Here is a 12,768-nt window from a genome sequence, read left to right on the forward strand (position 1 = left end):
GCCACAAGAGAAGCCACTGCAATGAGAAGCCCGCACACCCCAATGAAGAGTAGGCCCCGCTTGCCACCACTAGAGAAAGCCCACGTGCAGCAACAAAGACCCAACACAGCCAAAAAATAAATAAATAAATATTTTTTAAAAAAATCCAAGAACTTCAGTTCAAGGCAATTCAGAAGTTGCCATTGCAATTTTGATAAGAACTGCATTGAATCTATAGATTGCTTTGAATAGTATGGACATTTTATCAGTATTAATTTCATTCCAATCCATGAGCACAGAATATCTTTCCACTTACTTGTGTCTTCTTCAATTTCTTTCCTTAATGTCTTACAGTTTTCAGTATACAGGTTTTCACTTCCATGTTTAAATTTATTCTTTTTGATGCAATTAAAAATGGGATTGATTCCTTAATTTCTCTTTCTGATAGTTGTTAGTGTATAGAAATGTAACAGATTTTTACATACTGATTTTGTATCCTGCAACTTTACTGAACTCATTTATTAGTTCCAACAGTTTTTTTGATGGATCTTTAGGGTTTTTTGTACACACACACACACATATATATATAAATATACATATGTAGTGTAATATTACTCAGCCATAAAAAAGAAAGAGATCTTACCATTTGTGACAACATGGATGGAACTTGAGGGCATTAAGCTAAGTGAAACAAGTCAGACAGAGAAAGACAAATACTGTCTGATCTCTCTTATACATGGAATCTAAAAAAAAAAAAAAAGACAAGGTCTTAGATATAGAGAACAGACTGGTGGTTGCTAGAAGCGGGGGGAGGGGTGAAGGGTGGGAGAAATGGGTGAAGGGAGTCAAAGTGTAAAATTTTTTAAATAAATAAATAAAACAAATTTAAGGATAACTTAATCCACTGTGTCTGATTCATTTACACTTAGCTCATCAAAATGTATTTTGTTGTAAAATAGATAGCTAGTGGGAAGCAGCCTCATAGCACAGGGAGATCAGCTCGGTGCTTTGTGTCCACCTAGAGTGGTGGGATAGGGAGGGTGGGAGGGAGATGAAAGAGGGAGGGGATATGGGGATATATGTATATGTATAGCTGATTCACTTTGTTATAAACCAGAAACTAATGCACCATTGTAAAGCAACTATACTCCAATAAAGATGTTAAAAAAAATTTAAAAATAAAATGTATTTTGTAAGACCCATTTATTATCCAAGAAATCTTTTGAGCCTTTTTAAGACAACTCTTTTGTCTTTGAACCAGTGAGTTCTAATTTTCCATATGAATGACGCTTGGACCTTGAAAGATAGACGATCAGTTGATTTTCAACCTAGATTCTTGAAATTTTAAGTGAAATGCAAACTTGATATTCTGTTTATTGTTTGAGCACTGAATAAGGTCATTAAAAAAAAAAAAAAGAAATTTCTCAACTCAGGTCCAGGTAGCCATAATCAATCAAACAGGGCAAACAACAGACGTGAAATTTGTCTGTCACACATTTCCAAGTTGTGCCTTACTGTCTAAACATAACTAGGTCTCCATAAATCACTGCAATGTCTTTCCCAACTCTCACTTCAATATTTTTTCTGTCTGAATACTCCTGATATTTGATTAGGTTCTTCCTCATGTTGCTCTGGCCTTAAAGTCTAGGGCAGTTGAAGATATTTTAGAAGCTGGAGCAAGAAACAGGATTTGGGAACAGAAAAATCTGGATGCAGATATTGAGGATCTGAGTTATGGGGATGAGATTCAGTTTGAATGTCTAATCACATGGTCACAAGCTTGTTTATGCCTGTTTTCATGTAGAGAATCAAGTTCTGGAAGGGTATAATCTTTGTCTTACTTGATTTAAAAAAAAGTTTACCTTCAGTTTTTTCTGCTTCTCAAGATCTCAAATTAAAATTTTCATGGAAAAAAATTATTTTGTGTAATTATTCTTCACCGTATGTTTTTCAATTATTCATAGTATTTCTGCCTCATTACTTTGGCTATCATTACAGTGACATTTTCCTGGAGACAAAATTCTCATTATATACTTTTTTTTTTCTTCCTATAACAATTTAATTTCTGAACTCACCCAAACTTCAGCTATTTTTGCTTAGGATTGAGTCTACATGCCAAGGGTCTAATGTATTTTTTTCTCTTTTTTTCTTTTTTTAAACATCTTTATTGGAGTATAATTGCTTTACAATGGTGTGTTAGTTCCTGCTTTAATAACGTAGTGAATCAGCTATACATTTACATATATCCCCATATCTACTCCCTCTTGTGCCTCCCTCCCGCCCTCCTTATCCCACCCCTCTAGGTGGTCACAGAGCACCGAGCTGATCTCCCTGTGCTATGCGTCTGCTTCCCACTAGCTATCTATTTTACATTTGGTAGTGTATATATGTCCATGCCACTCTCTCACTTCGTCCCAGCTTACCCTTCCCACTCCCCGTGTCCTCAAATCCATTCTCTACGTCTGTGTCTTTATTCCGTCCTGCCCCTAGGTTCTTCATAACCATTTTTTTTTTTTAGATTCCGTATATATGTGTTAACATACGGTATTTGTTTTTCTCTTTCTGATTTACTTCACTCTGTATGACAGATTCTAGGTCCATCCACCTCACTACAAATAACTCAATTTCGTTTCTTTTTATGGCTGAGTAATATTCCATTGTATATATGTGCCACATCTTTATCCATTCATCTGTCGATGGCCACTTAGGTTGCTTCCATGTCCTGGCTATTGTAAATAGAGCTGCAATGAACATTGTGGTACATGACTCTTTCTGAATTATGGTTTTCTCAGGGTATATGCCCAGGAGTGGGATTGCTGGGTCGTATGGTAGTTCTATTTTTAGCTGTTTAAGGAACCTCCATACTGTTCTCCATAGTGGCTGTATCAATTTACATTCCCACCAACAGTGCAAGAGGGTTCCCTTTTCTCCACACCCTCTCCAGCATTTATTGTTTGTAGATATTTTGATGATGGCCATTCTGACTGGTATGAGGTGATACCTCATTGTAGTTTTGATATTCACTTCTCTAATGATTAGCGATGTTGAGCATTCTTTCATGTGTTTGTTGGCAATCTGTATATCTTCTTTGGAGAAATGTCTCTTTAGGTCTTCTGCCCATTTTTGGATTGGGTTGTTTTTTTGCTATTGAGCTGCATAAGCTGCTTGTAAATTCTGGAGATTAATCCTTTGTCAGTTGCTTCATTTGCAAATATTTTCTCCCATTCTGAGGGTTGTCTTTTCGTCTTGTTTTCATTATGTATTTTCTACACTAGAAAATCCTAATTGGTTCTTATTTGAAATTGTCCTCCTGCTAATTCACCAAGACAAAGGGCAAATCCGATGGAGTTGATTGATACTCAGAGTTTCCAACTAGAGCCTCACACATAAGAGGACATATCCATGTTTCCTCCTAGCTTAGAAAATTTGCCCTGCTGGAGTTAAACTGCCAATGTCTTCTGAAAACCAAAATAAAACAAAACGTATACTTTGTTAATCTGCTTCTACAGGGAAAAATACAAAAATGGAAACAGAGATGTGAACTTACTTTAACGACCGAAAGTTATGGTTTCTCTTAGTAGTTTACTCAAGCCTGGTGCAAAATCATAAATTGGCTTCATTTTAATGTCACATTCCTGTTCATTTGTTGACCTTATTTTCTAAGGCTATTGGATGGCTTTCATTTCTCTGAGTTTTTAAAGTTGTTATCCATCTGTATGCCTTTACATATGCAAAAATACTTTCTGCCTAAAATACCCTTACTACTTGTTCTCTGGTCAAAGTGTGACTCCTTCATCAAGTTCCACCTCCTCTGTGAAGCTTCGTTTTTCATCCAGGGATTCTTCTCTCCCATGCCTTCCTCTAATCTAAGTGCAGTGGATCACCCACAGAACACCCACACTGCTCAACTCCATGTCGTCTGCTTTTCCACTTAGAGTAGTCTAGCATCTTCCGCTTCCACCAAGCTCTCTGTGGAGTCCTTGAGGGCAAGGATCATGTTTTATTCATTTTTATAGTCTCATCATGCACTTCAGTACCTTATTTAATCTAGATGCTTATAAATATTGAATGAATTTTGACTTTTCCTACTTTCTACATTTAATTTACTTCACATTTCCTTAAGTTTCAATCCTTTTCTTATTCTTTTTTACATTAATGATCTCAAACTGGAGGTAAATTGACCTTTAGACGCTTAGGAAACCACTTTGGTTTTCAGATCTGTACGATGGAACTAATAACACAAACCTACTTTAAAAGCCTGTAGTAAAAATAATGCCTTACTCTCTTCAGAGGAAAATGGTAAATAAATAAAAATAGAGGTTCACTTTGGAAAACCATTTGGCAATTTTCTATGAACTTAGAGATACCTTATGATCAAGCAATGCTCTAGGTATCACCCAGAAGAACAGAAAACATATTCACAAAAATATTTATGGCAGCTTTTTTCATAGTAGCATAAAACTGAGGGGAAAAAAACCAAATTTCCATCAAGAGGAGAATGTATAAATAAATTGTGGTATATTCATATAGTAGAATACTACTTAGCAATAAAAAATAAACTATTGGTACAAGCAACAACATGACTGAATCTTAAAAACACCAAGCTGAAAAAAAAGAGCCAGACAAAAAGTGTACATACTGTACAGTACCATTTATATGAAATTTAAGAATAGGCAAAACTAATCTATGGTTATAGAAATCAGAATGTTGGATTGTTCTAGTTGGGGAGGGGATTAGCTGGGACGAAGCACAGGGAATTGTTAATAGGAACGGCAATATTCTAGATCTTGATTGGGGATATTGGTTGCAAGGCTATATATTTACATTAGTCAAAAATCACCCAAATGGGATTTCCCTGGTGGCACAGTGTTTAAGAATCCTCCTGCCAATGCAGGGGATACTGGTTCGAGCCTGGTCCAGGAAGATCCCACGTGCCACAGAGCAACTAAGCCCATGCGCTGTACCTACTGAGCCTGCACTCTAGAGCCCATGAGCCACAACTACTGAGCCCGTGTGCTGCAACTACTGAAGCCCGCATGCCTAGAGCCTGTGCTCTGCAACAAGAGAAGCTGCCACAATGAAAAGCCCGAGCACCACAACGAAGAGCAGTCCCCACTCGCCGCAACTACAGAAAACCCGTGTGCAGCAACGAAGACTCAACACAGCCAAAAATAAATTAATTTTTTTAAATGTACCATATTGTTTCACTAATTGAAACAACTGTAGCATACTAATGTTAAGATGTTCACAATAGGGTAAACTGGTGCCAAGTATACGGGAATTCTCTGTACCATTTTTCTAAAAAAAATTTTTTTGCTAAATCTAAAACTACCCTTTAAAAACTATTAATACTTATTAATATTAATATTTATTAATATTAATTAAAAATAAATTTAGAAAATATTAAAAGTATAGCGATGAATAAACAATCACCTCCCATGTACTCAATAACCAGCTTAAAATTAGTCAAAATAGTTAAAGCCTCCTGTATACCCCTTTCTTTACAGTCCCCTCCCTACCAGACAAGACCACGTTTCTAAATTTGATTTTCATTCCCTTGTATTTCTTGACTACTTTCACTACATATGCACATATGCCTAAGCAATATATACTATTGTTTTGCATGTTTTAAAATTGTACGTGTATAAATTGTCCTATTATGTTTGTTCCACACCTCTCTCTTTTTGCTTCATCACATTTGCTGGCTCACTCTTGACTTACTGGCATGTAGTATTCCACCGTATGAATACCCCATAATGGGTTTATGCTCTTATTGGTGGACGTCTCCAACTTTTTGCTTCTATTCCTAGTGCTGTTGTGGATATCCTTGTCTACACAGCAAAGTTCCCATAAGATAAGCAGTTAGAAGCGGAATGCTGGAATTCGGTATTTGCATATTTTCCGTTTCACTAGATTTTGCCAAATTGCTTCGCAAAGTGGTTGCAACAGGGGTACGTACCTACCAGCAGGTGCGTAGTGTTTTGACGCATTGAGGGGAAAAACGTTTGAAAGACATATAAACTGTACAACATGCTTTCTTCACCATAATTCTGCTTTTGTGCCCACGTAACCATCCCCACAAACTACAGTTCGGAGCACAGAAAAGAGCCCAGACAACATTGAACCAGCCCGCTCCGATGCCCGAGGACGCAGGTACACGCCCACTTCCCGCGTGGCGTCGGACGCAAGGGCTGACGTCAGCACGCTCGCGACGTCTGCGCCTGTTTGACGCCCTTGAAGGCCCCTTTCCGGGCTGTCTGGCAAGATCCCAGTGTCAGCTTGTGTCGGTCGGTTACCTCTTTTTCGCAAGAAAGGAAAATATCCTCACAGGTTCTTCTGGTTCTCAGGGACGACACCCTTACCCAGGAAAGAGTGGCTGTCGGCCGGCTTTTTCTCAGGCAGCGCCGCGGGCAGCCCGCAGGCCCTTCTAAGGCGCGCGCGCGGCGCCGCCTCCTTCTTTTCGGCCGGAACCGCCATCTTCCAGGTACTGTACGCGCGTGGCTCCTGGAGCCTCCTGTCCCTCCCCCTGTTCCTCAGGCGTGAGTTCCAACCCTGTGGCCGCTGAGGCCGTGCATTGGAGCCCTAGGGAGATTATTTAGCCAGCCTGGGGTCCGCTGGCCCGGGCGGTGGAGCTGTGTCCGTCCAGACTCGGCGCGGCGGGCGCGGGGCCGGGGACCAGGGTGCGATGTCGTGGGTCTGCGGGGGGACAGGCTCTGGAAAAACGAGGCCGAGGCACCGGGGTGAGGCGATTCTGGTCCATCGGGAAAGGAATTCGTCCTTCCATAGCCCCCGCAGCTTTAGCCCGGCTCTCCTGGGCTTTCTTGGATTGGCTCTGGCTCCGCGTGGCCGCTTGCTTTTCCAACGCCTTCAGTGTGGCATCTTAACTCCTATTGTAGGATCTAAACTGTAATGCTCTAGGGTAGGAGCTTCGGGGCAGTAGGAACGGGTTGAGAACCAGGAGCCGGGTTTAATCTCCCTTGAGACCTGGGTGTGTGTGTGAGGAAGTCGGGGGTCGTGGTCGGAGAACTGCAGAGGTGCCCCTGAGTCGCCCTGGATGAAGAAGCCCAGCCCATTCGTCGTTGACGTGGGAGATTTCCGGTTGTCTTAATTCTGGCCCGGGACCGCAATTGGAGAAAGGGAAAATACTTCGTTTGCCACGGGTATTGTTTTGTTCATGCCAGGGCAGCAAGTGTTGAGCGAAGGAATTCCTGAATAGCTGTGTCTGATTTAGGCGTTTAGGGGGAAAGTTAACTGAGTAACCCCTTAGTCTTAGTTTTGCATCTTTGTGTCTAGTTTGTAGCAGCCAGGTGCCAGACTTGAAGAAACTGCGGGTTGCGCCCCCGTAATGGGTCCCATTTTTGGTAGTATTATAGACTCTAAATCGTCATTGCTTGGGACGTTAAGTATTGTTTTTAAAAACTCACTCGATAATATGTGTATTGGGTCCTGATGGATTTCGAACTCGGAAAAATGGGTCTAGTGGAAGGAGCGTGGGCTCTGGAGTCAGAAAGGACTTTCAGGGCTTCCCTGGTGGCACAGTGGTTGAGAATCTGCCTGCCAATGCGGGGGACGCGGGTTGGAGCCCTGGTCCAGGAAGATCCCACATGCCGCGAAGCAACTAAGCCTGTGCGCCACAACTACTGAGCCCGCGTGCCACAACTACTGAGCCTGCGCTCTAGAGCCCACGAGCCGCAACTACTGAAGCCCGTGCTCCACAAGAGAAGCCACCGCAATGAGAAGCCTGCGCACCACAACGAAGACCCAACGCGGCCAAAAATTTTAAAAATAAATTTATAAAAAAAAAAAAAAAAAACTTAAATTACTGATTCTGTCACTTTGTTTCTCCATAAAGTGAGTTGACCTGCAGAGCATGTCTCCTTGTTTATGAACTTAACGGGAGTTTATATGAACTTAATGCAAATGTAGACTTCAGAATTAAAGCAGTACTTGTACTTGATAGATTTTTCTCACCATTTAAAGTGAAGTGTGCATTCGTTGTAACAGTGGTTTGGCTTTGATGGGTTAGCTGAAACATTCTTCGGTCTCCTTGCCACACAAGTTACGTGAAAAAGGTACTTAGGAGTCACTTTTCTTTAAGGTTGAGATGTGGTAATAAATTCAGAGGTTGACTTACATTAGAACACCGTCGACAACCTAAGCTGGTCTTTGGTGTATTTTGCCTTGTGGTAGGAGTAGTCACCAATGGTAGTTGTGCCCTTGGATGATCTGAGGCAATTAAAACCATTATTTTGACCTTTTGGGAAACAAAGTGAAAGGTTCAACTCAGTAGCCTATATGTGAATTCTTAGGCAGTGATAAAGTACTGTTTACTAGTAAGCGCTTTGCATGTGCTAGGAATTGCTCAATGTTTTGTAGACATTACCTTAGTTGGTTATAAAAGTATTAAGACCAGTTTACATATGAGGATCAGAGTTTAAATGTTGGTCTCCCAGCAGGTAAGTGGCAAAACCTATGTCAAAATCAGGTCAGTGATTATAAAGCCTTCTACCTCACATTTTCTGGTAAACAACCGAGTAATTAGATATATGAAGTGATTTAGACATTTTTGATAGTTAATAGGTGCCGTATTAGAGAAATCCATAGGTTGATAAGAAAAGGGGTTTAATCCATTATGTAAAAATGCAAAACTGAGTTTTGTCGTGCTTTGCAACAATAAACTGCCTTCTAGTTCGTAATTCCAGTGTTCTTGGCAGTCTAAGCTGGGTTCTACAGATGTAGTGTGGCGGAAGTCCTGTTGTGTTGTTACCTTCTAATAGGGAAAATACTGGTTTGGGTTCTAAAATCCAGTTCTGCTTCTTAGGAGTTGTAGGCAGTTTTGGCAGAGATCCTGGTAAAATTACTCTTTCTTACCGTTTATAAGAGCTATTGATTCGTGAGCCAGCTTTTTAGATAGTTGCCTAATTCTGGTGTTGCTACTGAACTTAGTGCATTTGTAATTACACGTTTTTTTGGCTAAAGGGGCAAATGTCAATTTTGCAGTTGTATTTGACTGTTTGATACTTTCTGGTTTCAGTAATTCGCCAAAATGACCAACACAAAGGGAAAGAGGAGGGGCACCCGCTACATGTTCTCTAGGCCTTTTAGAAAACATGGTGAGTAGATCCACCCTCCTTGGGAGCAAGCGTGGCATACATTTGTGTTTTATTACCTATGTGTTGTGGTTCATATAATGTGTTCTTAATAAATGGCATTAGTTAATTAGCATCTTCCTAACTTATTTGTAATAAATAAAAAGCATGAATTTTATATAGTGGTTCTTAAATTGTCAACTAGCAAGATTTTAAAGTACACGTAACTGCCAAAAAGTAGTGTGTGTTGAAAGCTAGTAAGGTTATATATTTCTCTTACTCTTGACTTTTTAATCTTGATATTGACTGTATTGGGGTTTTTTGTTTTTTTGCAGGAGTTGTTCCTTTGGCCACATACATGCGAATCTACAAGAAAGGTGATATTGTAGATATCAAGGTAAATTATAAAATTGGGGAAATAACTACAGAGTAACATTAGAAGTTAGGAAAGTTGTGTTTAATATTAAAATCTGAATAGGATGTATTGCATCTTTTTATCTTCCTAATCGAGGGAAAATCCATTTCCTGAAAAAGAGCTCTTGAGAGTATAGAACAGCTATTTTAATTTTTTTTTTATTTTTATTTTTTTTATATTTTTATTTTTGTAATAAATTTATTTATTTATTTTTGGCTGCATTGGGTCTTTGTTGTCGAGTCTTCGTTGCAGTGCGCGGCCTTCTTATTGTGGTGGCTTCTCTTGTTGAAGAGCTTGGGCTCTAGGCGCGCGGTCTTCAGTAGTTGTGGCTCACGGGCTCTAGAGCATAGGCTCAGTAGTTGTGGCGCATGGGCTTAGTTGCTCTGCGGCACGTGGGATCTTCCCGGACAAGGGCTCGAACCTGTGTCCCCTGCATTGGCAGGCGGATTCGTAACCACTGCGCCACCCGGGAAGTCCCTAGAATGGCTATTTTAATTTTACTTTCATAAACAAGAGTTTTTAAAGTGCCATTCTTGAGTCTAAGAATTTTCTCATTACTTGTTTTTAACAGCTAGTGGAAAAATTAAGGGGGGGAAATCATGTGAATTTGTATTTAAATGTGTCCTGGCACTCTAGAGCTTAATGATGATTGTCTTTTTGATTGCTTAAAGCAACGTGAAAATGACATTTCACCGGCTCTGAAAGCTCTTGAGTTGCCATCTAAAGAAAAAAAAATCTTGGAATATCTCAGTTACTTTGGATGTAAAAGGAGGGGGAAATTGCCGGCATAACATTTATCTCCTTTCTTAACAGGGAATGGGCACTGTTCAAAAAGGAATGCCCCACAAATGTTACCATGGCAAAACTGGGAGAGTCTACAATGTTACCCAGCATGCTGTTGGCATCATTGTAAACAAACAAGTTAAGTAAGTAATGTCATAGTTCTTTGTGCCTACTTAGTATTCCCTCACACCCCCCTTTCACTTTGCCAGTTGGACTTATGTCTTTATTGGTCATTCAAGTGGGGCAAAGGAAATACCCTTTTAAAACTCAAGCAAACTGGGTGTTTGTCTTGTAACCTGTCATAGGAAACAAATTGTAATAAACTTACTGGAAAGTCTTGTGGGGTTTGTTAGCTAAGCCATTCTGGTTTTCACAGTGTAAAAAGTTTAATAAGTTGTAAATTTTATTAGCGGTCTGGTTTTGCTTAAATTATTTGGTATTTCAGAGTCTGTCACCTCATCAGAAGAGAGCTTAAAAGTGGGGATGTTTGCCTCAAGGCCCCATTCAGTAAGATTTAATAAGTGATTATAAATTTGCCATCACCTTGTTGATTTATCCTATCTGTGGGTAAAATAATGTTCATGGTTTAATTAATAAATGAAACTGTTGAAAGAATTTTCTGAATTTTAGCTGTGTTTTTGATGCACTTAAGAGTGTCTTCTCTCTCCAGGGGCAAGATTCTTGCCAAGAGAATTAATGTGCGTATCGAGCATATTAAGCACTCTAAGAGCCGAGATAGCTTCCTGAAACGGGTGAAGGAAAATGATCAGAAAAAGAAGGAAGCCAAAGAGAAAGGTACTTGGGTTCAGCTGAAGCGCCAGGTGAGTGCTTGGCAGGGTTTCTTGGTATTGCGTACGTTTTCAGTTCTGGGAGCACTTTGAAATTGAGTTACAGTACTTTTCATAATTGTTCCCTCGCCTTTTTTTAATAGCCTGCTCCACCCAGAGAAGCACACTTCGTGAGAACCAATGGAAAGGAGCCTGAACTGTTGGAGCCCATTCCCTATGAATTCATGGCATGATGGGTGTAAAGAAAATAAAAGACCTGGACTGTGTAAATGTTTCTCTTAATTGGGTAGAAGTGTGTGATCCCCTTCCCCAAACAAACATTTAACGCACGTTTTAATTGTGTCCGAATTCAGTGGGTGACATCTTTTTACTTTCCAAATTTAGTGATTTTTCTTCCTGAAAGATGTGAGGTAGTTTGTTGCGCAGTATACTCCACTGGTTAATAAACTGCTAGATATTATAAAATACTTGTACTAGTTTGAAAATAGTCTCTAAATTCCTATGAACAAAGGATTTAAAATGAATGAAAGTTATCTGTTGCATTATAGTTAAGCTCAGGAAAAGTTGATACTCATAATTGCATCATAAATTAAGTAGCTGTGTTTTGAGGATCGGGAACTTAACTTTGAAGCCTCCTATTTAAAAATACATGGTTTAAAGCCCCTTCCTGGTCCTTTGTGAGTTACATGTTAGTTCTGAGTTGTTTAGACCTTTCGTGCAGCAGGGCTCAGAAAAATGTTAAAAACTAGAATACCTTTTTTATTTAAACTGGGTAAGTATTTGTATAGCATCTAATATGTGGCATTCTAAGCACTTTACATAATGTACTCATGAAAAACTTGGAATAAGTTTTGTTTTGCCCATTTTACATGATAGGAAGCTGAGGCAGAAATAACTTGCCCGAGGTTACAGGTGCATAGTGTTGGGCAAAGATTCAAACCCAGGCAGTCTGGCTGCATAATCGGATTTTAGCCATCAGTTCTATATTGCGTCATATTAATAGGAATATTTTAAAGCTAGTTTGTCTAGTTGGAACACATTTTAGGTTTTGTTACTTCCTGGATATTTTTAATTGGATGTGGTAAACATCCAGTAGGGAATTGATCACATCTCATCCCCCTGCCTTCAGTATTCTGTGATAATACCTGCAGCAAGCTTATTTAAAATGAAAACCTTGACTACTCACTTGTTATTCTCTCCCCACTATTAGACTTGAGGGCAAGAACCTATTTATAATTTTAGTAAACGCTATGAATAGGTAAAAACCCAATGTTAGTGGCCTTCAGTTTCATCTAGTGAAGTGTGATGGTAATGGGGCTGCTTTGGAATCCAGCAAACGCTGGCTTTGAATCTTGGATTCCTAACCTAACTCAGTAAATGGTGGTTATTAATTGCCCTTAAAGATTCACATCTAATGGTAGAGGGTTATGTTTAAACATGACTGTGTTGGTCAAAAGAAATTGTTTACCAGCACCACCACAGAAAACAAGGAAAACCTTATAAATTGCATCAGTTGTCATTCCTGTTCTGTGTTTTTCCATCTTAAGTTGATGGTACCACTTATGCACCAGGTTGAAGTCGCTTTGCATATTTTAAAATTCTATTTCGTGAATATCTTTCATAGCCATTTCTTCATTCCTGCCCCTTTAGGCACGTTTTGATTTCTCATGTAAACTTAAAGCAGCTTCAAGGCATCATGTTTATTGAGCCTCCT

At 39.6% G+C, this 12,768-nt stretch overlaps 1 protein-coding gene and 2 non-coding genes across 3 annotated transcripts; all 3 read left to right on the plus strand.

The window, feature by feature from the left end:
- Window positions 1–6,425: 6,425 nt before the first annotated feature.
- RPL21 (ribosomal protein L21) lies at window positions 6,426–11,521 on the plus strand. Its single transcript, XM_068526618.1, has 6 exons — window positions 6,426–6,463; window positions 9,014–9,092; window positions 9,404–9,465; window positions 10,297–10,409; window positions 10,937–11,087; window positions 11,198–11,521. Exons 2-6 carry the CDS (start codon window positions 9,026–9,028, stop codon window positions 11,285–11,287), a joined length of 483 nt encoding a protein of 160 aa, XP_068382719.1. The 5' UTR covers window positions 6,426–6,463; window positions 9,014–9,025; the 3' UTR covers window positions 11,288–11,521.
- LOC137752313 (small nucleolar RNA SNORD102) lies at window positions 10,120–10,190 on the plus strand. The gene has a single exon (XR_011071156.1). It is a non-coding gene; the product is annotated as a small nucleolar RNA SNORD102 (small nucleolar RNA).
- LOC137752320 (small nucleolar RNA SNORA27) lies at window positions 10,454–10,580 on the plus strand. Its single transcript, XR_011071161.1, has one exon. It is a non-coding gene; the product is annotated as a small nucleolar RNA SNORA27 (small nucleolar RNA).
- Window positions 11,522–12,768: the final 1,247 nt, after the last annotated feature.

The sequence above is a fragment of the Eschrichtius robustus genome, chromosome 18 (genome assembly GCF_028021215.1).
Source record: "Eschrichtius robustus isolate mEscRob2 chromosome 18, mEscRob2.pri, whole genome shotgun sequence".
Classification (NCBI taxonomy): Eukaryota; Metazoa; Chordata; class Mammalia; order Artiodactyla; family Eschrichtiidae; genus Eschrichtius; species Eschrichtius robustus.

Bases quoted from the DNA above. Each gene is read 5' to 3' on its own strand.
- RPL21 (XM_068526618.1), top strand. From the start codon at position 9,026: ATGACCAACACAAAGGGAAAGAGGAGGGGCACCCGCTACATGTTCTCT. The intron at 9,093-9,403 runs GTGAGTAGATCC...GTTTTTTTGCAG, and splicing joins TAGGCCTTTTAGAAAACATG to GAGTTGTTCCTTTGGCCACA. The intron at 10,410-10,936 runs GTAAGTAATGTC...TTCTCTCTCCAG, and splicing joins ATTGTAAACAAACAAGTTAA to GGGCAAGATTCTTGCCAAGA.